Source organism: Ranitomeya variabilis, chromosome 2 (assembly GCF_051348905.1).
Source record: "Ranitomeya variabilis isolate aRanVar5 chromosome 2, aRanVar5.hap1, whole genome shotgun sequence".
NCBI classification, from domain to species: domain Eukaryota; kingdom Metazoa; phylum Chordata; class Amphibia; order Anura; family Dendrobatidae; genus Ranitomeya; species Ranitomeya variabilis.
This window is the reverse complement of record NC_135233.1, coordinates 432,937,510-432,961,819: the sequence shown is the minus strand read 5'-3', so window position 1 is coordinate 432,961,819 and position 24,310 is coordinate 432,937,510. Positions and strand designations below refer to the sequence as shown.

At 43.6% G+C, this 24,310-nt stretch overlaps 1 protein-coding gene across 4 annotated transcripts in view; it reads right to left on the bottom strand.

Annotated features, from left to right (window-relative positions):
* LDLRAD3 (low density lipoprotein receptor class A domain containing 3) overlaps positions 1–24,310 on the bottom strand; it is a 143,616-nt gene that overhangs the window by 63,852 nt on the left and 55,454 nt on the right. For all 4 annotated transcript variants that reach the window (XR_013221466.1, XR_013221465.1, XM_077287032.1 and 1 more), the window contains 2 exons: positions 17,030–17,155; positions 13,982–14,116 (listed from right to left, as the gene is read on the bottom strand). Coding sequence is in view for 2 of the 4 variants with exons in the window: in XM_077287032.1 (XP_077143147.1) it covers positions 13,982–14,116; positions 17,030–17,155 (261 nt within the window). In the remaining 2 variants the exon portion in view is untranslated. The remainder of the gene's footprint in view (positions 1–13,981; positions 14,117–17,029; positions 17,156–24,310) is intronic.

Below are 24,310 nucleotides of genomic sequence, written 5' to 3'. Positions count from 1 at the left end.
AGCGATGTGCAATTACGCCTGAATAATCACATCAGCCGGAGTGGGCTACGAGACATAAAGGGTTCGCGCTGTCGCATGGGGCACGGTGCAATTACTTGCCGTAAAGAGGTGTCTCGCTGAAGTCATAAAATATGAAGCAGCCGTAATGAGAAATGACGGGAAAAAAAAGAAAAAAAAAATTCTGATCTGCGTATAATCTAGCCCCTTGTTAGGTTTACAGACAGGCCCCCATTTATTCCCATCTTTTCCATATAGCGTGGCCTTATCCGTCAGCGCTCGGCCTTTATTATGGGCTGTGTTACATCCCAACGCTTCACTATGGGAATAATGGGACTTGGGTGAAATCTTCACCAGAGACTGAATCCAGATACAGACACCATGACGTGCAGGATCGGATCACTAAAACAGATTCTTAAAGGGCTTGTTGATTTTTAGTTTTGTTTCAGAAACAGTGCCACCCTGGACATGGGCTGGGTGTGGTACTGCAGCCAGCCTCCAAGTACTTCTATATATCAGGAGGTGGCGCTGTTTCTAAAAGAAAGTTCTCATCCTGAACAACCTCTTTAAGATCCCAAATCCCATAGTGTAATCGTAGCCTCACTAGACAAGGGTGTAGAGGCCGGGGTTTAATATTTTAAGGGGATTTCCGCTTTTAATAAATAAGACATAATGCTATTGGCTTTGACAAGTCACAGTTTGCAAGATCTCCGCTTGCTGTCAGGGAATGTCCTGTGCGCGGCAGGAGCACCACATGGCCAAGCAGTGAGGGCTTCCATTCAATGGCCACAAGCGGAGATCTAGAAGACAGAAGGATTGATACATGATGTGGACTGGAATATACAATGGTTTAGAGTCACTGAATATGCCGATACGTTACACAGGATAGAAACGCTGAAGATTTCCCCATACGGATAAAGAAACCTGCAGTGGTATCTGGTAAGGACATGTTCACACATGGCGGACAGGCTGCAAACTCTCCATCTGGAGTAGAAATTAAGTTTTGAACTTTCTCATCCACGCGTTGAAAATGATAAATCAGAGCAGGAAATGGACTCAACTATCGTGTTTTATTTTTTTTTCCCACCCTTTCTTCCAAGAGGCACAAGTTTTATTTTCTGTCTTCATAGCCGACCCCCCCCCCCCCCCCAAAAAAAAAAAAAAACCAAGCCCTTGTATGAATTATAGTTTTCAATGACACTATTCACTTAACTTAAAATTTCGGTCCCATTTTTCAGTGAAGTGACAAAAAAAAGCAAATATGCAATTCCACCATCGTTCTCTTTGGTTTTCCCTTTGGCAGCGTTCATTATTCGGTGACAATTACCTGGTGATGTAATTCTTCAGGTCCGTACGATTACAGCGATGCCAAATTTACATAGTTTTTTTGCTGATGTTTTTATTTAAAGGGGCTGTCCAGGACTGTATTAGTTTTTTGGCTCATAGTAAAAAACTAAACGCCACCAGCTCAAAGTGGTAAGCAACCGCTCGTGCTGGCGATTCAGCTGCTTCATGTCAGCATAGCCGCTTCCTCTTCTTCTGGGCTGTTCTGTCGACAGGGCGTTACTGCTGATATCATGCTGATTGACAGCCGGAGTCCTGCAGGTAGATAGCAGCTGTCAATCAGCATGACGTCAGTAGTCACGCTCCGACAACAGAGCAGAGAGGAAGAGAAGCAGCTGGTCTGTCGACGTGACGCCAGTGGAAGCCGCAGAATCGCCGACAGGAGCAGTCAGATCTGAACTGGACAGAACATGCAAGTAGTTAGAAATTACCTGCCTGTTAGTTCTTAGGTTGATAGTAAAAAAAAAATAATAAAAATATAGTCCTGGATAACCCCTTTAAGTGGTGAAAAATAAAAAAAAAATAGCAAATTTGATTTGCATTGACACCTTCTTACAGCCGGAAGGTTTCCATTTGTTCATCAATGGGTGAAAGTTTGCTGAAAGGAGGTTTTATTGCTATGAGATTGGGTGTCATATGATGCTTTGATTGCTTCTCATTGCATTCTTGGGGGATGTTGTGGCAAGTTTCAATGTTTTCTTTTCCTTTTTCTGGATTTTACCTTAGGGGGACTATGCAATGCATAAGATGAAATCCGCTGCAACACAGCTCTGCTACATCTGTACAGGGGCGTTATTCCAAAAGCCGTTCCCGTGCACAAGCGACGTCCGTCTTCTGCAGCTGGTTACAGCCAATCGCTTCTCCCATCCAATTTCATATCGGAAACCGAATGAATCAAACACGCGACCGTCCTTGGCGGAAACAAATGTGATCAGATTGAGCCCACGTGTATTGTAATTATAGATCGCGCAAATGAAAATGTCTTTCCGCTTCCCTCACTTCAAAAATGGTAAAGCTGTGCGGAGCAATCAAGCGGCTTGTGTGATGAATGGTGTGATTAAAAATGATCAGACTGCTAAAAAAAGACGAAAAAAAAATGCCAGCCTGATCTGTTTGTTTCGCTGGCATTGCGGGCACGGTAATGAAACGCACTGTTTAGAAATGAAAAGGGAAAAAAATAACATAAAAGACTCGACGTGCGCTGCCAGCTCGCATAACAGCGGGAGCCTTTCACAGGTCCCCACGTGTATGAACAGAAGCTTGATGGTAAGTACAGGCTCAGTGGGAGTCTGCCGTACATCACCTAGCACACAAGAAGCCAAAATATTCCATAGTGATTAAAAAGCAAAAGGCGAAACGCGTGGGTATGTACATTAGTGGCTGTATATCATGCGTTACTGAAGAGGCATCTTGGTTTAAAACACTCATTCTTTAGGGTATGTGTGCATAGCCTTCTCTGGTCCAAGGGCCACATTGTCAGCCTAAGTGGCCCACTATAAAACTACTGGAGACATTATATAGAAAGTTGTAGGGGACAGGAGGATGGGAGCTTTACTGCTCACCTACTTAGCACTTGTGCAAGCTTTCTACATTATAGTTTTGGGGGGAGCTAAAAGTTTTGCAACCCCTATGAAATGCAATACAGAGGACAGCAGATGTGCCCGGCTACCTCATCTCATCCTCTCTGGAGTGCCGACAAGGGTCAGTGGAGCCTCACTTTATCTACACATGGATATCAATGGGATTGAGCGCTTACCACGCGCCCAGAAAAAGACCCGATATTGCATGATCTGTGGATATTGTTAGGCCAAGCAGGTGAGGTGGATCCGCTAACCCTCAGGTCTCGGGTGGGCACATGGACCACGGGTGCTGCTGAAACAAAACGGAGGAAGTGGAATCAAGTAGAGATTGAAGCAAGTTAAAGCACACCAGACAGAAGTTGACAGTCTCAGTCATAAGACACAGGCGTGTGTCCTAATGGGCCTTAAGTAGTATTAAAGAGATGACATCACACAGCCACGCAAAGCAATCTGCAAAAACGGACGTGGAGCACAACACAGGGCAGCAGACTGAGGTGAAGGAAGCAGAGCCCGGATGATGGGACAGGTGTGTGTCCTAATGGGCCTTAAGTAGTATTAAAGAGATGACATCACACAGCAATGCAAATCAATCTGCAAAAACAGACGTGGAGCACAACACAGGGCAGTGTACTGAGGTGAAGGAAGCAGAGCCCAGGATACCGGGACTGGTGTGTAACAGAGACATCTTAAAATGTCTCATATGGGACAAGTCAACGCGTACTAGACAGAATAAAGCTGATCTGCCACCAGATGACACAAAACAAACTGAATATGTTATTAAATAATTCTCTTAGACCTGATTAGCCTGAGGTACTTGCTGTGATAATATTGGTCAGAAATCTGTATAATCTTATCCTGATTGACAGCTCCACGGTGTTCCTCCTCCCTGCTGTGTTCTCACACTGCTCAGTACAAGGTGCAGCAGACAGGATGGGTGGGTGGAGATTCAGCATCATCAGAAAGGAGGGACACTGAGGAGCTGCCAATCAGGCAATTAGGGTGGAGATTCAGCAGCTGGGAGGAGACTGAACACAATGGACTCTCTAAAATACTCTTTTTAATGTAAGCAATATAAAGCCATTCTTGCATCGATTTTCACAGCAAGTACACCAATTTCATCAGGCCTGAGATATCTAATTAATAATTTACCGTATGTAATTTTTATATAAAAATCGGATGATGGATCCATTTTAATCTGCAGCCCCTCCGCTGATCCAACAATTCTGGGGGGGGTCCCATTGCTTGGACCTTTATGATGAGTAAGTGACGGCATACCCGGCTATTTCTGGTCACCCTTTTATCTAGTATCATTAAACCAGAAATATGATAGTGACCGGTGGGGATCACTATGACTCCACGAAGTCCCTAGAAATGTCCATGGAGGCTTCACAACTCATTTTCTTTCAACTTGGAACAAATTGCATCGAGTCTTGGAGGTCATTAATAAATAAGCGGCCTCTTTCATTGGAGACTGACACATGCTAGTGATTGTTTTCTGGTGTGGTGGTGGGGGTCCGGGGAAAGAAATGAGGGAGGGGTGACTTCCTCTGGGGTCTTCATTAATAGGCATTAACCATTGCAGGGGTCATTTCGCGTTATACAAAAAACTTCCCCCCTCCTGTATTAAAAAAATAAAAAAAATAAATCACATTTTTTCCCACTAAATAGCCCCATATGTTTACACCATGTGCCTATTGCGGTGAATGAAATCACAATGTTAATAACATTCCTATGAAGAGTGGGAAAACGCCTTACAATTAGCCGGTTAATATCTCGCAGCGATTTTCCTTCGGTCGCCCACTTGGCAGGCGAATTAAAGATTGAAGGAGTGGATTGTGACTGCGCACTGAGTAATCCTTTTAATATCTTCCATATTCCCAGCATACTCAAGAGTCTGGTTTGGCTCAGGAATGGAGACCACCTAACAGGAGCCCCCCGTCCTCAGCTCGCCGGGATTTTTGCTAAAGCCGGACCTAAAAGGCTTTTAACTCTACAGGATACGATGGAAGAAATGCATTTTAATAAGAGGCAAATGATCGCCAATTGTTGACCGAGCGCTTAGGATTTTTTCTTAAATGGTAAGAAATCCATTAGGGTCTAATGAAAATATATTCACGTCGCAGGGAGGGCGTTTTTTTTTTCTTCTGGCATGAAAAGCACAATGAAACCCCTGTTAATATAGCACATAAAGCAAGAATGACAGTATCAATCCTAATGATGTTAGCCATAAAGGGCCAATGAGTCACCATGGATCTCCCCTCGTCTGGAGGGGCGCAGGAAGATAGGTCATTGTATCAGAGTGTGACACAGATGTAGCAGAGCTGGCATCATCACCTTACAAGTATATTCCACCCCTCATCGGTAAAGATGCAACAGGGAATATTGCAAAAATCAATGGGGGTCCGAACACTGAACACCCCCCCCCCCCCCCCCCCCAATCCTGCAAATGAAGGGGTCGCAGTGCAAATTTAATACTTCATCCCAATTTTGGTTTCATGTATGGTCTCAGCTCTCAGATCTGCAGCATGGCAGTATTCACTGGAGTTGGGTTATGCCACCATTCCCTATACAGCAGGTGGGAAAAACGTGTAAGGGGGCTACAATGCTGTGTTCGTGGTGTTTGGAAGCCCGGCGAGCTGACATTTGACATGCACGTCAGTAGCTGAGCCATCTCCGCAGATGGTGGACTCCAGCGACATTACACAGCCGGCATCCGTCTCTAATCAGCAGCGACTGGAAACAGCTCTGATCGCAGCGGATAAACTCCATAAATGTCGCTGCCAATCTCTGACTGTGGCATTTAAAGTGAAGCCATCATCAGAGAATGACCTATCGATGAAATCAGGATTTTTGTATTACATGAATTTATTTATTTGGATTTTTTTTTATTTTATTTTTTTTCATATTACGAAATTTGCAATCTCACAATTTTCACACATCGGTCACTGGGGCTTTTTCAAACTCTAACTTTGTCATTTCAGGAAGAGCTTTCAGCAGTCTCCTGATCAAACGCAGTCTTCTGGTCACTTATGTTAATTATTTTGAGCTTCAAAGCAGCACATGTCCAGAAGCAGCAGCAGCAAGGAGTATATAATGTATCAATACTGAGCAGTGTAACTGTGCACCCAGCTCTCTGGGAAGAGCTTGCATCAAGCTCCTGATCATCAAAGGCAGTCTTTTCATCACTTTTTTTTGTTTTTTGTTTAACTGTTTCGAACTTTAAAAGCTGTGAATAAGTGATTTATCTATTCCTCTGGTGGCTTTGAAGCCACATATATTTTGCATATAGAATGGGCGGGGAAAAGATGGCGTCAAAACTGCTGCAAAAGAAGTCCAGTAAGACATCAATGCAGATGTTTCAGATAAAACACCACCAGCGTTTTCATGATGCTTTTCACTACAGCAAAAAAAATCTGAGGATACGCTGGCGTCTAAAAAACGCTGTGCACAAACACTTTTACAATAACAGATAACCCATCTATATACAGTAAATAACACAGAATTCATCATTCACAGGTGATGTCACAGCTCACCTCCTCCTCCTGTACAATGACTGATAACACCTCTATATACAGTAGATTACACAGGATCCACCATTCACAGGTAATGTTACAGCCCACCTCCTCCTGTACAATGACTGATAACACCTCTATATACAGTAGATTACACAGGATCCACCATTCACAATAGGTGATGTCACAGCTCACCTCCTCCTCCTGTACAATGACTGATAACACCTCTATATACAGTAAATAACACAGAATTCATCATTCACAGGTGATGTCAAAGTTCACCTCCTCCTCCTGTACAATGACTGATAACACCTCTATATACAGTAGATAACACAAGCTCCACCATCCACAATAGGTGATGTCACAGCTCACCTCCTCCTCCTGTACAATAACTGCTTACACCTCTATATACAGTAAATTACAAGATCCACCATTCACAGAAGGTGATGTCACAGCTCACCTCCTCCTGTACAATGACTGATAACACCTCTATATACAGTAGATAACACAGGATCCACCATTCACAATAGGTGATGTCACAGCTCTCCTCCTCCTTCTGTACAATGACTGATAACACCTCTATATACAGTAGATAATACAGGATCCACCATTCACAATAGGTGATGTCACAGCTCACCTCCTCCTTTCACAATCACCTTTGCACACGCTCATTAGACACCTCAACAGATAATATAGAGGCGGGATCTGACTATTGCTGCTAATGTACATGTTTTTCCTAAGGTATAGTCTAAATAAAAAACAAACCAGTGATTGGAGTGAATATTGCAAGAGTCTATTATTTATTTGAAATACAGAGATTGTAAAAAAGTACAAATTAACCCCTTCATGACCCAGCCTATTTTGACCTTAATGACCTGGCCGTTTTTTGCAATTCTGACCAGTGTCCCTTTATGAGGTAATAACTCTGGAACGCTTCAACGGATCCTAGCGATTCTGAGAGATTGTTTTTTCGTGACATATTGGGCTTCATGTTAGTGGTAAATTTAGGTCGATAATTTTTGCGTTTATTTGTGAAAAAATGGAAATTTGGCAAAAATTTTGAAAATTTCGCAATTTTCAAATTTTGACTTTTAATTTTGTTAAACGAGAGAGTTATGGGACACAAAATAGTTAATAAATACCATTTCCCACATGCTTACTTTACATCAGCACAATTTTGGAAACAAAATTTATTTTTGCTAGGAAGTTATAAGGGTTAAAATTTGGCCAGCGATTTCTCATTATTACAACGAAATTTACAAAACCATTTTTTTTTTAGGGACCACCTCACATTTGAAGTCAGTTTGAGGGGTCTATATGGCTAAAAATACCCAAAAGTGAAACCATTCTAAAAACTGCACCCCTCAAGCTCAAGGTGCTCAAAACCACATTCAAGAAGTTTATTAACCCTTCAGGTGCTTCACAGCAGCAGAAGCAACATGGAAGCAAAAAATGAACATTTAACTTTTAGTCACATGATCTTTTAGCAACAATTTTTTTATTTTCCCAAGGGTAAAAGGAGAAACTGGACCCCAAAAGTTATTGTACAATTTGTCCTGAGTACGCCGATACCCCATATGTGGGGGGGAACCACTGTTTGGGCACACGACAGGGCTCAGAAAGGAAGAAGCGCCATTTGAATTTTTCAATGAAAAATTGGCTCCAATCTTTAGCAGACACCATGTCGTGTTTGGAGAGCCCCTGTGTGCCTAAACATTGGAGCTCCCCCACAAGTGACCCCATTTTGGAAACTAAACCCCCCAAGGAGCTTATCTAGATGCATAGTCAGCACTTTGAACCCCCCAGGTGCTTCACAAATTGATCCGTAAAAATGGAAAAGTACTTTTTTTTCACAAAAAATTTCTTTTAGCCTCAATTTTTTCATTTTCACATATGGGCAACAGGATAAAATGGATCCTAAAATGTGTTGGGCAATTTATCCTGAGTACACGGATACCTCATATGTGGTAACAAACCACTGTTTGTGCACACGGCAGGGCTCGGAAGGGAAGGAGCGCCATATTTGACTTTTGAATGAAAAATTAGCTCCAATCGTTAGCGGACACCATGTCGCGTTTGGAGAGCCCCTGTGTGCCTAAACAATGGAGATCCCTCACAAGTGACCCCATTTTGGAAACTAGACCCCCCACGGAACTTATCTAGATGCATAGTGAGCACTTTGAACCCCCAGATGCTTCACAAATTGATCCATAAAAATGAAAAAGTACTTTTTTTTTTTTTTAATCACAAATAATTTCTTTTAGCCTCAATTTGTTCATTTCCACATGGGCAACAGGATAAAAGGGATCCTAAATTTTATTGGGCAATTTCTCCTGAGTACACTGATACCTCACATGTGGGGGTAAACCACTGTTTGGGCACACGGCAGGGCTCGGAAGGGAAGGAGCGCCATTTGACTTTTGAATGAAAAATTAGCTCCAATCATTAGCGGACACCATGTCGCGTTTGGAGAGCCCCTGTGTGCCTAAACATTAGATCTCCACCACAAGTGACCCCATTTTTGAAACTAGACCTCCCATGTAACTAATCTAGATGTGCGGTGACCACTTTAAACCCCCAAGTGCTTCACAGAAGTTTATAACGCAGAGCCGTGAAAATAAAAAATAATTTTTCTTTCCTCAAAAAATATTTTTTAGCAAGCAATTTTTTATTTTCACAAGAGTAACAGGAGAAATTGGACCCCAAAAGTTGTTGTCCAGTTTGTCCTGAGTACGCTGATACCCCATATGTGGGCAACTTTGCAGGATGCGTTTTTTCTCCAAAACGACACATTGCGACGGCCGTCACACAACGCTAGTGTGAAAGTAGCCTAACCCTAGTTCTAACCATAGTGGAAAAATAAAAGTAAATATTTTTTCTTTATTTTATTATTGTCCCTACCTTTGGGGGTGATAAAGGTGGGGGGTTTATTTATTATTTTTTTATTTTAGATAGGTTCTATCACAGTGATCAAAATGTACCTGGAACGAATCTGCTGGCCGGCAGATTCGGCAGGCGCACTGCGCATGCGCCCGCCATTTTGGGAGATGGCGGCGCCCATGGAGCAGACGGACGGACACCGGAGGTCGGTAAGCATGAGGGGGGGAGGGGAATCGGACAGCGGGGGGCAGATCGGACTGTGGGGGGGCGGACAGGAGTACGGGGGGAGCGGAGGACAGCAGATGACAGGACGGAGGACGGTGGGGACGAGATCGGTGGCGGGGGGCAGAACGCGATATCCAGCCATGACTGATGCTATTGCAGCAGCGGCCATGGCTGGATTGTAATATTTCACCTATTTTCATTGGTGAAATATTACTATCGCTCTGATTGAAGGTGAAACGTCACTTTCAACAGCCAATCAGAGCGATCGTAGCCACGGGGGGGGGGGGGGGGGGGGGGGGTGTTTGGGTGCGAAGCCACCCCCTGGGCTCAAGTACCACTCCCCCTGTCCCTGCAGGCCGGGTGAAACTCAAGTACCACTCCCCCTGTCCCTGCAGGTCGGGTGAAATTACAGTTAACCCTTTCACCCGGCCTGCAGGAGCGCGATCCGACCATGACGCATATGCTGCGTCACAGATCGGATTGGCACAGGTTTTCATGACGCATATGCTGCGTCAAAGGTCAGGAAGGGGTTAACATTGCCACAAAAAATGTTTAAAAATGACATTTTATCACAAAAAATTATTTCAACAATTTTCTAATGACAGCTTGCCTTTAAAGGCGTTTGATCTTTCCCAGGTGTCTGCCCGAGAGCCCACTGGCCCACATCTAAGGCCTCAGTCACTGATATCCTGGTCGTGCCCAAGTCCGAGTCCGAGCTTCATAGGAAACTGTCATTTTTCTTATATACTTCAACATTGTAGTATTGAAGCATATGGAACAAGTGGTAAGACATCACAGTCTCAAGTCCCCTAGAGAGACTAAAAAATAAAGTGTAAAGTAAAAAAAATAAATAAAGATCCTCTTTAAAAATAAATAAATAAATAAATTAATTTATTAATTTAAAAAAAGAAAACCCTAATACAACATATTTGGTATTGCAACATCTGAAAGTGCAATCAAAATATAAAATTATTTAACCAACATGGTGAACACTGTAGCAAAAAAAAAAAAAAAAAAGAGGCCAGAATTGATGCTTTCCACTCGCAACACCACCCAAAAAAAATAAAAGCCAATCAAAACTTTTCCCAAAATGTTCCCAACAAATACAAATCTGTTCCCATGTAAAAACAAGCAGCCCTAACATACAGCGAAAATCAAGGAAAAAAAGAAAAAAAGTTGCAGTTCTAAAAAAAATTGTGCCAAAATTATTACTTTTGTTTACAAACACATTTCAGTTATTTACTTTTTAAATGGAAAAAAATAAACAAACAATGAAATATTCAAGCCTGGTGATGCTGCAGTCACACTGACCCGGAGAATCAACGCTGAACAATTAAAGCCGTAAAAACAAAACCCAAAAAACAAGGCGGAGATTGGATTTTTTTTTTCAGCATTTCAGAGCACTTGGAATTTTTGTTTTACTGTATACTAGTAAGTTTTATAGTAAAATGAACGCGGTCATTCGACACTACAACTCGTCCAGCAAAGAAACAAAACAAAACCAAGCCCTCGTCAGAAAAAATAAAAAACTAAAAACTATGACTTTTAGGCTACTTTCACACTAGCGTTGTGCACTGCACGTCGCTATGCGTCGTTTTGGAGAAAAAACGCATCCTGCAAAAGTGCTTGCAGGATGCGTTTTTTCTCCATTGACTTGCATTAGCAACGCATTGCAACGGATTGCCACACGTCGCAACCGTCGTGCGACGGTTGCGTCGTGTTGCGTCAGACCGTCACCACCAAAAAACGTTGCTTGTAACGTTTTTTGGTGCGTCGTTCCCGTCTTTTCCGACAGCGCATGCGCGGCCGGAACTTCGCCCCCGCCTCCCCGCACATCACAATGGGGCAGCGGATGCGTTGAAAAACAGCATCCGCTGCCCCCGTTGTGCGGCGCTTGCACAGTATGCGTCGGTGCGCTGCAACGTCGCATTGCGACATGCAGTGCACGACGCTAATGTGAACGTAGCCTTAGAAGAAGGTTGGGGACAAAAATTAGTCACAGAGGAAGGAGTTGATCATCACATGATCCAACAGATTTTCGGCTTGTGCAGGTGACAAGTTTGTCAGGAGAGGTTATCCCCAGTTCTTTGCAGCCTTATTTTCTAGCAGATTTTTTTTCCCCTCTTCATGTGTTTTTTAAGACTATGTTCACATTCATCATAGTGAAAACGCTGCTGATTTGTGGTGCTGAGAATGCAGCAAATCCGCCATGTGTGAACCCACTCCGAGTGTCGCCGTATCTCCGCAATCACTTTTCACTGCTCTGAATGCACTTTCAAAGCCGATTGTCCCAGTGACTTTTATGTGGCGACCCGACAAAATGAAAGAGGACCCGATGAAACGAACCTTATTTTCACACAGGCTTCAAAATTTCATTTCCATAGCAACGGGGGCAATTTGGAAATGATCCAGCGCAGTAAAAGTTAAAAAAAAAAAAAAAAAGGTTCTCTGTGGCCAGAAATACGGCCCCATGTGTCAGATAGGAAAATAGAAAGGACGCATTACCATTAAGTAAAAGTACTGACGAACAGCGGGAAACTAGCACATTGCACATGTCACGCTGGGGACGGCATTGTGTGCGGCGGTACCCACAGTACCCAAAGAAATTCACCATGAAATACAAGACATGAAATTAGCCAAACTAGAAATATCCATGGAAAAATAATCAATAGGTAAAACATTTAGTACAAAACCTCCAAATCCACTGCATAGACACAGAATTAAAGGTAACCAGTCATTAATCAGCGCCACGTACTGTGTAGTAGAAGCGGTCGTATGTGTACATGATGGCTCCCACACACCGTACACATGGATGTGAGGGATTCCTGATCACCCGCCCCAATGTAGCACATATACAGCAGCAGCAATAAGTTGTACGTTAAGCATCAAGAACGAGCAGTGTAACTGTGCTTCCAGCTCTGAGTGAGAAAACACAAGAAAGCACCAGCACAAATTTTTCTGTTTCTATAACTCTGCTGCTTGCCTCATCAACCTCCATACTCCATAGACTTTAATAGTCATCTTGCTTGAAGCTGCCAGTAGGTTAGCCAAAAGAAAAAGGTATCCATTTGCACACAGCTGTTTTGGAGTTCACGCCCCTCATGAGAGCAAAGCAAGGTAATGGTTGGCTGGGTGAGAGGCTTCTGATGCAGATGCAGGTGTAGAGTTAATCTTTGTGGACATCATCTGTTGACATGAGGAGACTTGCAGACCATGCATTGCTCCTTGGGAAAAAAGATATGCAAATCAGCTCTCCTCCTGGAAGAGGAAAGGCTTTCTAATGCCACCTAGGGACGTTATGGTAGAAGAGGGGTTAAGAATGACAGAATTTCCATCTAAATTTCTGCCTGTTTACTTCAGCGTCTGATCTCCATCAATGAAAGGAGCCGGAGAGGCACAACACAACCATGATCCTTTCATATCCTTCCTGAGATTGTGGAGACTCAGGAAAAGGGGGAGTATAGAAGGTAGATCCTCAGGGGAGCAAAACCCTTGGAAAGTGATATATCAAAGCACTGGAGGAGGAGGAGGAGGAGGAGGAGACGGATTCTGACAAATCGAAAATTATCCCAAGCAGCGGAGAAGCTGTGAGACGCAATTGCCGCCTCGGTGAGACGGAACGTAGGCTGCAACCTCGCATTCTTCCCTAATCTGCCCATTATATCAGAGGTTTCTTTCCTTAAATAATGATATGTTGTCACTTACGGCGCTCGCGCCGCATTACCGCAGATATACATTACGCTTCATAGGAGGGCAATTACAAAAAATACTGCACTAGAAATAAAATATTGCTGCAAAATCCTGAATTTTGACTTTACTGAGCAGATTGGGGCATCGCCCGCCAGGGCTGGCAGGGAATGTGGGCAGCGGCGCAGGTAGGAGGGTCGCCATCTTTAAAAGGAACCGTAGCACGTTTTTACATATAATGCGGTCAAAAATTATTATGCAAATTGGAAGATTAAATTTAGTTGGTTTTTTTGTTTGTTTTTTTTCTAATAAACTCATGAATTGTTCGTGTCTCAGGCTCTTTGGATCACTGAAATCGATCTCAAACATCTGGGAAAATTAAAGGAAAACGACTTTAAGCTATGTGTGCATGTTGCGTTTTCACTATTTTTCTGCTGCTTTTTCTTTATGCAAATTAAAAGATGCCTTTTACAAAACCAGCAAAAGCTATGACACTACAGGAATCTCGGAGGCAGAGCGAGAGCAGAGGCGGCTGAGGAGGTCCTAGTGCACCTTCCTATGAACGGGGTCTGAACTGCGCCAACATTGCCACCCCCCTCCTAAACAAGCGAGTCCCAGGCTCTTCACAGAGATCACCTGACCGACCCCCCAAATTTTTACTTTTATACTATCCATAGAAGTAATGCAGATCAGCAGAAGAACTGATGAGATCTCTCACAGGCAGAAATACGGCACATGAATCACCTGTCGACTTACCTTGTGAGCTTGGGCAATGCTTCTCGTCGCTGTTGTCTCGACAGTTGTTCTTGCCGTTACACACAAAACTTGTGTCTATACACATCTTATTATTGCAGTGGAAGCGAGAACTGGAGCAGAGTAATGGATGAGAGGCTGAAATACAAGAAACAGGACAAGGCGCCTTAAATATCGAAAACGTCCCCAATGTATCAGAAAATTATTAAGGAGCAATCTTGTGATAGAAGAAACCATTCAAGTCTATAGTTTTGACTATAGAAGCAGCAGTATAGTAGTTCTATTTATATTCTTGTACATAGGAGCAGTACTATAGTAGTTATATTCTTGTACATAGGAGCAGTATTATAGTAGTTATATTCTTGTACATAGAGGGCAGTATTATAGTAGTTATATTCTTGTACATAGGGGCAGTATTATAGTAGTTATATTCTTGTACATCGGAGTAGTATTATAGTAGTTATATTCTTGTACATAGAGGGCAGTATTATAGTAGTTATATTCTTATACATAGGGGCAGTATTATAGTAGTTATAGTCTTGTACATAGGGGGCAGTATTATAGTAGTTATATTCTTTTACATACGGGGCATTATTAGGCTATGTGCAGATGTAGGAAAAGAGATGCAGAATTTTCTGCACAAAATCCGCATCTCCTGGCAGAATCCGCAGCCGCGGATTTGCAGCGGTTTCCATGCGGTTTTTATGCGGAATTGATGCTGATTTTGTGCGGATTTTCAGTGGTTTTTGCCACTGGGGATTTTGTATCATGGAGGGGTGCAGAAACGCTGCAGATCCACACAAAAGAAGTGACATGCACTTCTTTGAAATCCGCAGCAATTCCGCACTGATTTTTCCTGCACCATCTGCACAGCTTTTTTTCCCCATTGAATAACATTGTACTGTACATCACAGCGTGGAAAAATCCGCTGCAGATCCGCAGCAAATCCACATAGTTTGCACATAGCCTTATAGTAGTTATATTCTTGTACATAGGCGCAGTATTATAGTAGTTATATTGTAGTACACAGGAGCAGTATTATAGCAGTTATATTCTTGTACATAGGGGCAGTATTATAGTAGATATATTCTTGTACATAGGGGCAGTATTACCTACTATATAATTGTCTAAGGGTCACTTCCGTCTTTCTGTCTGTCCTTCTGTTTGTCTGTCTGTCACGGATATTCATTGGTCACGGCCTCTGTCTGTCATGGAAATCCAAGTCGCTGATTGGTCGCGGCAAAACGGCCAAAACCAATCAGCGACGGGCACAGTCCGGCGGCAAAATGGCCGCTCCTTCCTCCCTGCAGTCAGTGCCCGCTCCATAATCCACTCCAGTCAGCGCTCACACAGGGTTAATGGCAGCGGTAACGGACCGCGTTATGCTGCGGGTAACGCACTCCGTTACCGCTATTAACCCTGTGTGACCAACTTTTTACTATTGATGCTACCTCTGCGGCATCAATAGTTAAAAGATCTAATGTTAAAAATAATAAAAAAAATAAAAAATTGTTATATACTCACCGTCCGTCGGCCCCTCGGATCCAGAACCGGCCTTTCCCGCTCCTCGAGACGCTCCGGTGACCGCTCCATGCATTGCCGTCTCGCAAGATGATGACGTAGCGGTCTCGCTATGTCATCATCTCGCGAGACCGCAATGCACTCTTGGGACCGGATTGCGCGAGGAGCGTCGGTAACCGCTTCGCCTGGATCCGGGGCCAACTGAAGGTGAGTATATAAATATTTTTTATTTTAATTCTTTTTTTTTTTTTTTAACAGGGATATGATGCCCATATTGCTATATACTGCGTGGTCTGTGCAATATACAACGTGGTCTGTGCAATATACTACGTGGGCTGTGTAATATACTACGTGGGCTGTGCAATATACTACGTGGGCTGTGCAATACAATACGTGGGCTGTGCAATACACTACGTGGGCTGTGCAATGTACTACGTGGGCTGTGCAATGTACTACGTGGGCTGTGCAATGTACTACGTGGGCTGTGCAATGTACTGCGTGGGCTGTGCTATATACTGCGTGGGCTGTGCTATATACTACGTGGGCTGTGCAATGTGCTACGTGGGCTATGCAATGTACTACGTGGGCTGTGCTATATACTGCGTGGGCTGTGCAATGTACTACGTGGGCTGTGCAATGTACTACGTGGGCTGTGCAATGTACTACGTGGGCTGTGCAATGTACTACGTGGGCTGTGCTATATACTGCGTGGGCTGTGCTATATACTGCGTGGGCTGTGCTATATACTACGTGGGCTGTGCAATGTGCTACGTGGGCTATGCTATATACTGCGTGGGCTGTGCAGTGGTAATATTCTTGTACATAGGGGCAGTATAGATATAGTCTTGTACATAGGGGCAGTATTATAGTAGATATATTCTTGTACATAGGGGCAGTATTATAGTAGATATATTCTTGTACATAGGAGCAGTATTATAGTAGTTATATTCTTGTACATAGGGGCAGTATTATAGTAGTTATATTCTTGTACATAGGAGCAGTATTATAGTAAAGAAAAAGTTTTCTCCAGCGAGATTAAATAAAACTTCACGTTTATTAGTTTATTAGTAACGCATTAAAAAGGCATATGGGAAGCACACTGACATCATGAGGGATAACAGACTATAGGGTCTTAATCATGGACCATGATTTAAGACCCTACAGTCGAAACGCGTTGGTCTGTAGTCTGCAAGGAATTTACCTTTCTGAAGGGACTCTACAGATGAGCGGACTCTCCCATACCCCTTTTCCTTCCATACAGTTGCAACGTCTTTTTTTATCTCCTTTTGACAACGGATGTACAGTACCCAATAGATGTAATCAAATCACATAAAACTATCATGTCTGTGTCGCGTCCTGTGGCATGATGCAGTAATGTTTAGAAACATTTTTTTCCTTTCATTTCTCAATTTTATTTTTTGCATAAATTTCCTAATTTTCCATATTAAAGAAACTGAATGGAGCAGCCATGTAGTGGCTATAGACACCAGTGTTCGGATTTTATATTTCAGTTATCATTCAGTCACTTACTGCAGTTCTCCTCGTCGCTCCCATCAGGACAGTCCTCAAACCCATTGCACTGGAAGCGTCCGATAATGCAGTGGATCCCATTCGCACAGGGGAAGAACTTGGGGCCACACTTAGATTTGGCTTTAGCTGTAATGATACAGGATAGAACAGGTTCAGCTCAGGCTGATCAGCTCTGTAGGGTTTCATCCACCTTCATTCAACATTGTAGACTCATGTAACATCACTTATACACAGGTATAACTACTCAATGGATAGTGACATTGCAAGTTGCCAGGTTGCCTGGTCTGAACGTCAAAGAAAAGAAAAAACGTGATCATGCAATACTTCATCACAAAAGCATGGTTTGATGATGTCATGTGTAACCAGGGCTGTGGAGTCGGTAAGCCAAACCTCCGACACCTCAATTTCCCTGACTTGACTCAGACATGTTTCACTACTGAGCATGTACATAAAAGTGCAGCACAGACTCGGCCCATTTTATACCGACTCCACCAAAATGGACACCGACTCCACAGCCCTGCAAGTAATGTACACTGATGAGATTAGGACAATTAAAACGTGATGTCAAACTTCATTCATAATTATATTTATGAAATGAACCTTACATCCAAGATAAAGAGGTTGTCTATTCCTTGTTAAGGAACAAGCTGCCCCTCTAGGAGGAGGAGACCTAGCAGTCACCAGGAGGGGGGAGACCTAGAGTGGCCATCACCAGGAGGAGGACATCTAGCATGGCCATCACCATGAGAAGGAGACCTAGAATGGCCATCTCCATGAGAAGGAGACCTAGAATGGCCATCACCAAGAAGAGGAGAGGTAGTGTGGTCATCGCCATGAGGAGACCTAGGTTGGCCATCACCAGGAGGAGGAGACAAAGCATGGCCATCACCAGGAGGGGGAGGTATAGTACAACCAGCACCAGAGAGTGGAGACCTAGCGTGTCCATCGCCTGGAAGAAGAGACCTAGCATGGCCATATCCATGAGAAGGCGGAAACCTAGCGTAAAGATCGTCTAGAAGAAGAGACCTAGCATAGTCATCGCCATGAGGAGGAGCAGACATAGCTTGGCCATTGCCATGAGCAAGAAACCTAACGTGGTCATAGTCAGAAAAAGGAGACCAAGTGTGGCCATCACCAGAAGGGGAGACCTAGTATGGCCAGTAATTACCATGATACTGCCAACACCAGTTGTAGCACACAAACACATAGGAATTGATTCAGCATTTGTATGAAGCCTCAGTTCTAGTACTGGACCCCATTTATAGAACTTTTTAACCATTTAAACATTAAACTATATACAATTTTCATAATAGCGCTCCCTCAAAGTATAAATGTAGCGAGAATATATGATTATTCAGCAATTACGACAATATAATCTTCGGTAGGTTATTACGGCATTAAGAGAACTTATTTAATACATGCAGAATAAATTTACGAAAATGAGAATCTAAAGTCAGCGTGAGGAAAATGAAATGATGTTCCAGGTATGAATTATTATACCGACCGGAAAGGAAGAACGGTGGAAAGAAATACGAGTCTTAGAGATTAAACAAGAGCAATTATATGGCACAATAGTGAGGAGCGCAGAGCCGAATTATCATATCTCTATTTCACTGTCATTTTTCCTCCGCTGAATAATCTTTACTAGCTTCTGTGAATTATATACTTTTGATAGATCCGAACTTATAAATCACTACCAAAAAAGTAGTAAAAATAAAATAGCCTTTTTTTTATATTATACGAGCAGGTCAAAGACAAAAGAATGTGACCATGAAATCATCTGGACACATGTATGGCCAGGACTGACCTTTGGCCCTTCCCCCTCTGGCAGCAGAAAAATACAGCCCCATCCTTGCTATACTGCCAGGTGCTGCAGAGGTTCACCACCTTCCCTGATAAGCAAGCAGCCACTTCTATTTGGTGCTCTGCAGAGACTTAAAATAACCACTCAAGAAAAAAAAAAGTGACATAAAACTATCAAACCACATATATAAAGTGATCGTACGCATGCGTTCCCATAATCAGTAATGCGTTTTTTTTAACGCACTCATCCGCATGCCTGTGCATATTTGACTGGTTTTTGACGCTTCCAAAAATGCAACATGTTGCGTTCGCCCACTTTGCCGCACACCGCGAAAAAACACATGTCCATGTGTACACAGTGTTAAAGATAGGTACGCATGACGCATGCGGATCGTACGCTGCGCACGCAGACGCAAATGTGAAACCAGCCTTATTCTCTTTGTCCCACTTATTCTATTTGCAACTCCCTTAATGAATCCCCTCCATTGGGGAGGAAAAGCGTGGGGAGATCTAATTCATACATCAGTGGCTCCTTTTGCATCAATTACTGCAACAATGCAGCGTGGCATGGAGGCGATCAGCCTGTGGCACTGCTGAGGGGTTATTGAAGCCCAGGTTGCTTTGATAGCAGCCTTCAGCTCGTCTGCATTGTTTGGTCTGGTGTCTCTGATCTTCCTCTTGACAATACTCCATAGATTCTCTATGGGGTTAAGGTCAGGCGAGTTTGCTGCCAATCAAGCCCAGTGATACCGTTGTTTGTAAACCACGTATTGGTACTTTTGACAGTGTGGACAGGGGCCAAGTCCTGCTGGAGAAATACATTTCCATCTCCAAAAAGCTTGTCGGCAGAGGGAAGCATGAAGTGTTCTAATGTCCTGGTAGACGGCTGCGCTGACTTTGGTCTTGATAAAACACAGTGGACCTACACCATCAGATGACATGGATCCCCAAACCATCGCTGACTGTGGAGACTTCACACTAGACCTCCAGCAGCTTGGATTGTGGCCTCTCCACTCTTCCTCCAGACTCTGGGACTTTGATTTCCAAATGAAATGCAAAATTTACTTTCCTTGTGGAGTGTGTCAGTGACGCCTTCTGGACATCTGACAAGTCAGCAGTCTTCCCCATGATTGTGGATCGAATACAATACAGAGAGAGACCTTTATAAATGCTTAGGAATCTTTTGCAGGTGTTTTTTGTTAATTATTCTAATTTACTGAGATAATGACTTTTGGGTTTTCATTGGCTGTAAGCCATAATCATCAACAGTAACAGAAATAAATACATGAATATAGGAGATTCACTTATTGCATTGAAGAACTGAAAGAAATTAAACTTTTTGATGATATTCTAATTTTGTGAGAAGCCCCTGTATACTCAAGCGTCAGATGTTACTTTATTACTTTTCACAGAGTTTGAAACATTTTGCAAAAAAAACAAAAAACCCCTACGTACAGTAGAGGTCTGGGAAAGAGCCCATGCTTTATATGGAATAGGTAATTCAGAGACGTAAAAGGGATGAAAGTTACTAACTGCTGACATAAAAGCACAGCCAGGAAACTGGCGAAGAGAGGAGCAAAAATCCTCAGCCGCGACAGATTCTCAGAGCAATGTGTCAGTGCGGTTCAGAGCGATATCGCACAGTTATATGGGGAAATGAACACAGACAGGACAGAAACGGGATCCAGATCAAACGCTCTAACAATGGCTCAGCCGGGACTGCAACGATCAGCTTCACAATCTAATAGTAATGGAGCAGAACGTTTATTTCTAGGGTTCTGCCATACGGGGCAGTCGTGTACTAAAAACAGCGGAGGGGGTCCGCAACATTAATTAGTTGTTTCTGCACTGAGAAGTGATGCTGCAAAATACAAAAGGCTGTGGGACCAATACGCAGCCATGAAGGTTCAATTCTGTAATGTCAAACGCAACCGGTCGCCTATATGAAGCCCCCAGGCTCCGCGCCTGTGAAGCTGCAAACTTCTAGTCCTCCAATTCTGGAATACAGAGATAGAAAAGACATTCCTAATATGACGCATTGCAGTTCTGACATCTTACTTTTACAACACTAAAGTAGGATCGTGTGAATAATACCCAAGTAAGTGCAGTCTGCTACCGCGGCGTACCAGCCGGATGAGACTTTTTTGCGTCACCAGGTGAACAGAGGCTTATGGGAGCACGAGCAGGGATGACGGAAGCCTTTCCCGGTGTATACATTAGGATACGGCACTCAGCTCTGACAATCTCCAGGAACACCCACATACATGTACGGCACATGTGAAGGGCTGGAAGCTTATACGCTCTTGTAGGCGTCTGCCTCCAGGTTTAGCGCTCCTCTAATATTCTCAAGAGGGTATCACCGATGGATAAGAAGAATGCAGCCACCCGCAGGTTGTGGTTATCCATCTATATCTCCGGAGATAATTTGCTCTAGAACAAGGTAGCTCACTGACTGCGGCAAATCTTCGGCTGTCAGTCCCATCATGTTACTGAACGCATCATACGCGGGAAATGGGCTCAGTGAAGGGAATCGGGAGTGACAGGGTGCCGAGCTCTCTGCTCACAAATGTTATCGGCATTGCGACTTCATCCGGGGAAATTTACTTGTCTCAATTCAATAAAATGTTATGAGAGAGAATATGACTAGTTATTAAAGAAGATGGAGTGGCTATATATATTACAGACCAGAAGTTTGGACACACCTCATTTAAATATTTTTCTGTATTTTCAGGACTATGAAAATTGTACATTCACAATGAAGGCATCAAAACTATGAATTAACACATGAGGAATTATATACTTAACAAAAAAGTGTGAAACAACTGAAATTATGTCTTATATTCTAGGTTCTTCAAAGTAGCCACCTTTTGCTTTGATGACTGCTTTGCACACTCTTGGCATTCTCTTGATGAGCTTCAAGAGGTAGTCACCGGGAATGGTCTTCCAACAATCTTGAAGGAGTTCCCAGAGATGCTTTGCACTTGTTGGCCCTTTTGCCTTCGCTCTGAGGTCCAGCTCACCCCAAACCATCTCGATTGGGTTCAGGTCTGGTGACTGTGGAGGCCAGGTCATCTGGCGTAGCACCCCATCACTCTCCTTCTTGGTCAAATAGCCCTTACACAGCCTGGAGGTGTGTTTGGGTCATTGTCCTGTTGAAAAATAAATGATGGTCCAACTAAACGCAAACCGGATGGAATAGCATGCCGCTGCAAGATGCTGTGGTAGCCATGCTGGTTCAGTATGCCTTCAATTTTAAATAAATCCCCAACAGTGTCACCAGCAAAGCACCCCCAAACCATCACACCTCTTCCTCCATGCTTCACGTTGGGAACCAGGCATGTAGAGTCCATCCGTGCACCTTTTCTGCGTCGCACAAAGACACGGTGGTTAGAACCACAGATCTCAAATTTGGACTCATCAGACCAAAGCACAGATTTCCACTGGTGTAATGTCCATTCCTTGTGTTCTTTAGCCCAAACAAGTCTCTTCTGCTTGTTGCTTGTCCTTAGCAGTGGTTTCCTAGCAGCTATTTTACCATGAAGGCCTGCTGCACAAAGTCTCCTCTTAACAGTTGTTGTAGAGATGTGTCTGCTGCTAGAACTCTGTGTGGCATTGACATGGTCTCTAATCTGAGCTGCTGTTAACCTGCCATTTCTGAGGCTGGTAACTCGGATACACTTATCCTCAGAAGCAGAGGTGACTCTTGGTCTTCCTTTCCTGGGGTGGTCCTCATGTGAACCAGTTTCTTTGTAGAGCTTGATGGTTTTTGCAACTGCACTTGGGGACACTTTCAAAGTTTTCCCAATTTTTCGGAATGACTGACCTTCATTTCTTAAAGGGAACCTGTCACCACGTTTTTGGAAGATGGGATAAAAATAGCGTTAAATAGGGGCAGAGGTGGGCATTACATTAGTGTGTTTGTTATGCGTTTATTACCCACCTAAGTTGCCGAAATACCTTTGCAAAGTCTCCGTTTTCGCCTGTCAATCAGGCTGGTCTGGTCAAAAGGGCGTTGTCTTCCCCCAGATTTTGCGTAGTTTTCCGTTGGTGGCGTAGTGGTATGCGCATGCCCAAGGTCCCGAATCCTCTGCCAGGGGATTTAAAAGAGCGCGCTGTTCGTTTTCATTGGTGATCGGTGGGCGCGGCCATCTTCCTTTGGCCGCGCGTGCGCAGAAGCGGCGCTCTGCTGGCCGCGGCTTCAGGAAAATGGCCGCCGCGATATCCATCTGCGCACGCGCGGCATCCCGCGGCCATTTTCCTGAAGCCGCGGCCAGCAGAGCGCCGCTTCTGCGCACGCGCGGCCAAAGGAAGATGGCCGCGCCCACCGATCACCAATGAAAACGAACAGCGCGCTCTTTTAAATCCCCTGGCAGAGGATTCAGGACTTTGGGCATGCGCACACCACTACGCCACCAACGGAAAACTACGCAAAATCTGGGGGAAGACAAGACGCCCTTTTGACCAGACCAGCCTGATTGACAGGCGAAAACGGAGACTTTGCAAAGGTATTTCGGCAACTTAGGTGGGTAATAAACGCATAACAAACACACTAATGTAATGCCCACCTCTGCCCCTATTTAACGCTATTTTTATCCCATCTTCCAAAAACGTGGTGACAGGTTCCCTTTAAAGTAATGATGGCCACTCGTTTTTCTTTACTTAGAATTTGCTTTATGGCAAGAAAAAAACTTCTGCACAACACAACTGATGGTGTTAACCCCATTTATAAGGCAAGAAATCCCACTTATTAAACCTGACAGGGCACACCTGTGAAGTGAAGACAATTCCCGGTGACTACCCCTTGAAGTTCATCACGAGAATGCCAAGAGTGTGCAAAGCAGTCATCAAAGCAAAAGGTGGCTACTTTGAAAAACCTAGAAAGGAAGACATCATTTCAGTTGTTTCACACTTTTTTGTTAAGTATATAATTCCACATGCGTTAATTCATAGTTTTGATGCCTGCAGTGTGAATGTACAATTTTGATAGTCATGAAAATACAGAAAAATCTTTAAATGAGAAGGTGTGTCCAAACTTTTGGTCTGTACTGTAAAATATATATACACTCACCGGCCACTTTATTAGGTACACCTGTCCAACTTCTTGTTAACACTTAATTTCTAATCAGCCAATCACATGGCGGCAACTCAGTGCATTTAGGCATGTAGACATGGTCAAGACAATCTCCTGCAGTTCAAACCGAGCATCAGTATGGGGAAGAAAGGTGATTTGAGTGCCTTTGAACGTGGCATGGTTGTTGGTGCCAGAAGGGCTGGTCTGAGTATTTCAGAAACTGCTGATCTACTGGGATTTTCACGCACAACCATCTCTAGGGTTTACAGAGAATGGTCCGAAAAAGAAAAAAAATCCAGTGAGCGGCAGTTCTGTGGGCGGAAATGCCTTGTTGATGCCAGAGGTCAGAGGAGAATGGGCAGACTGGTTCGAGCTGATAGAAAGGCAACAGTGACTCAAATCGCCAC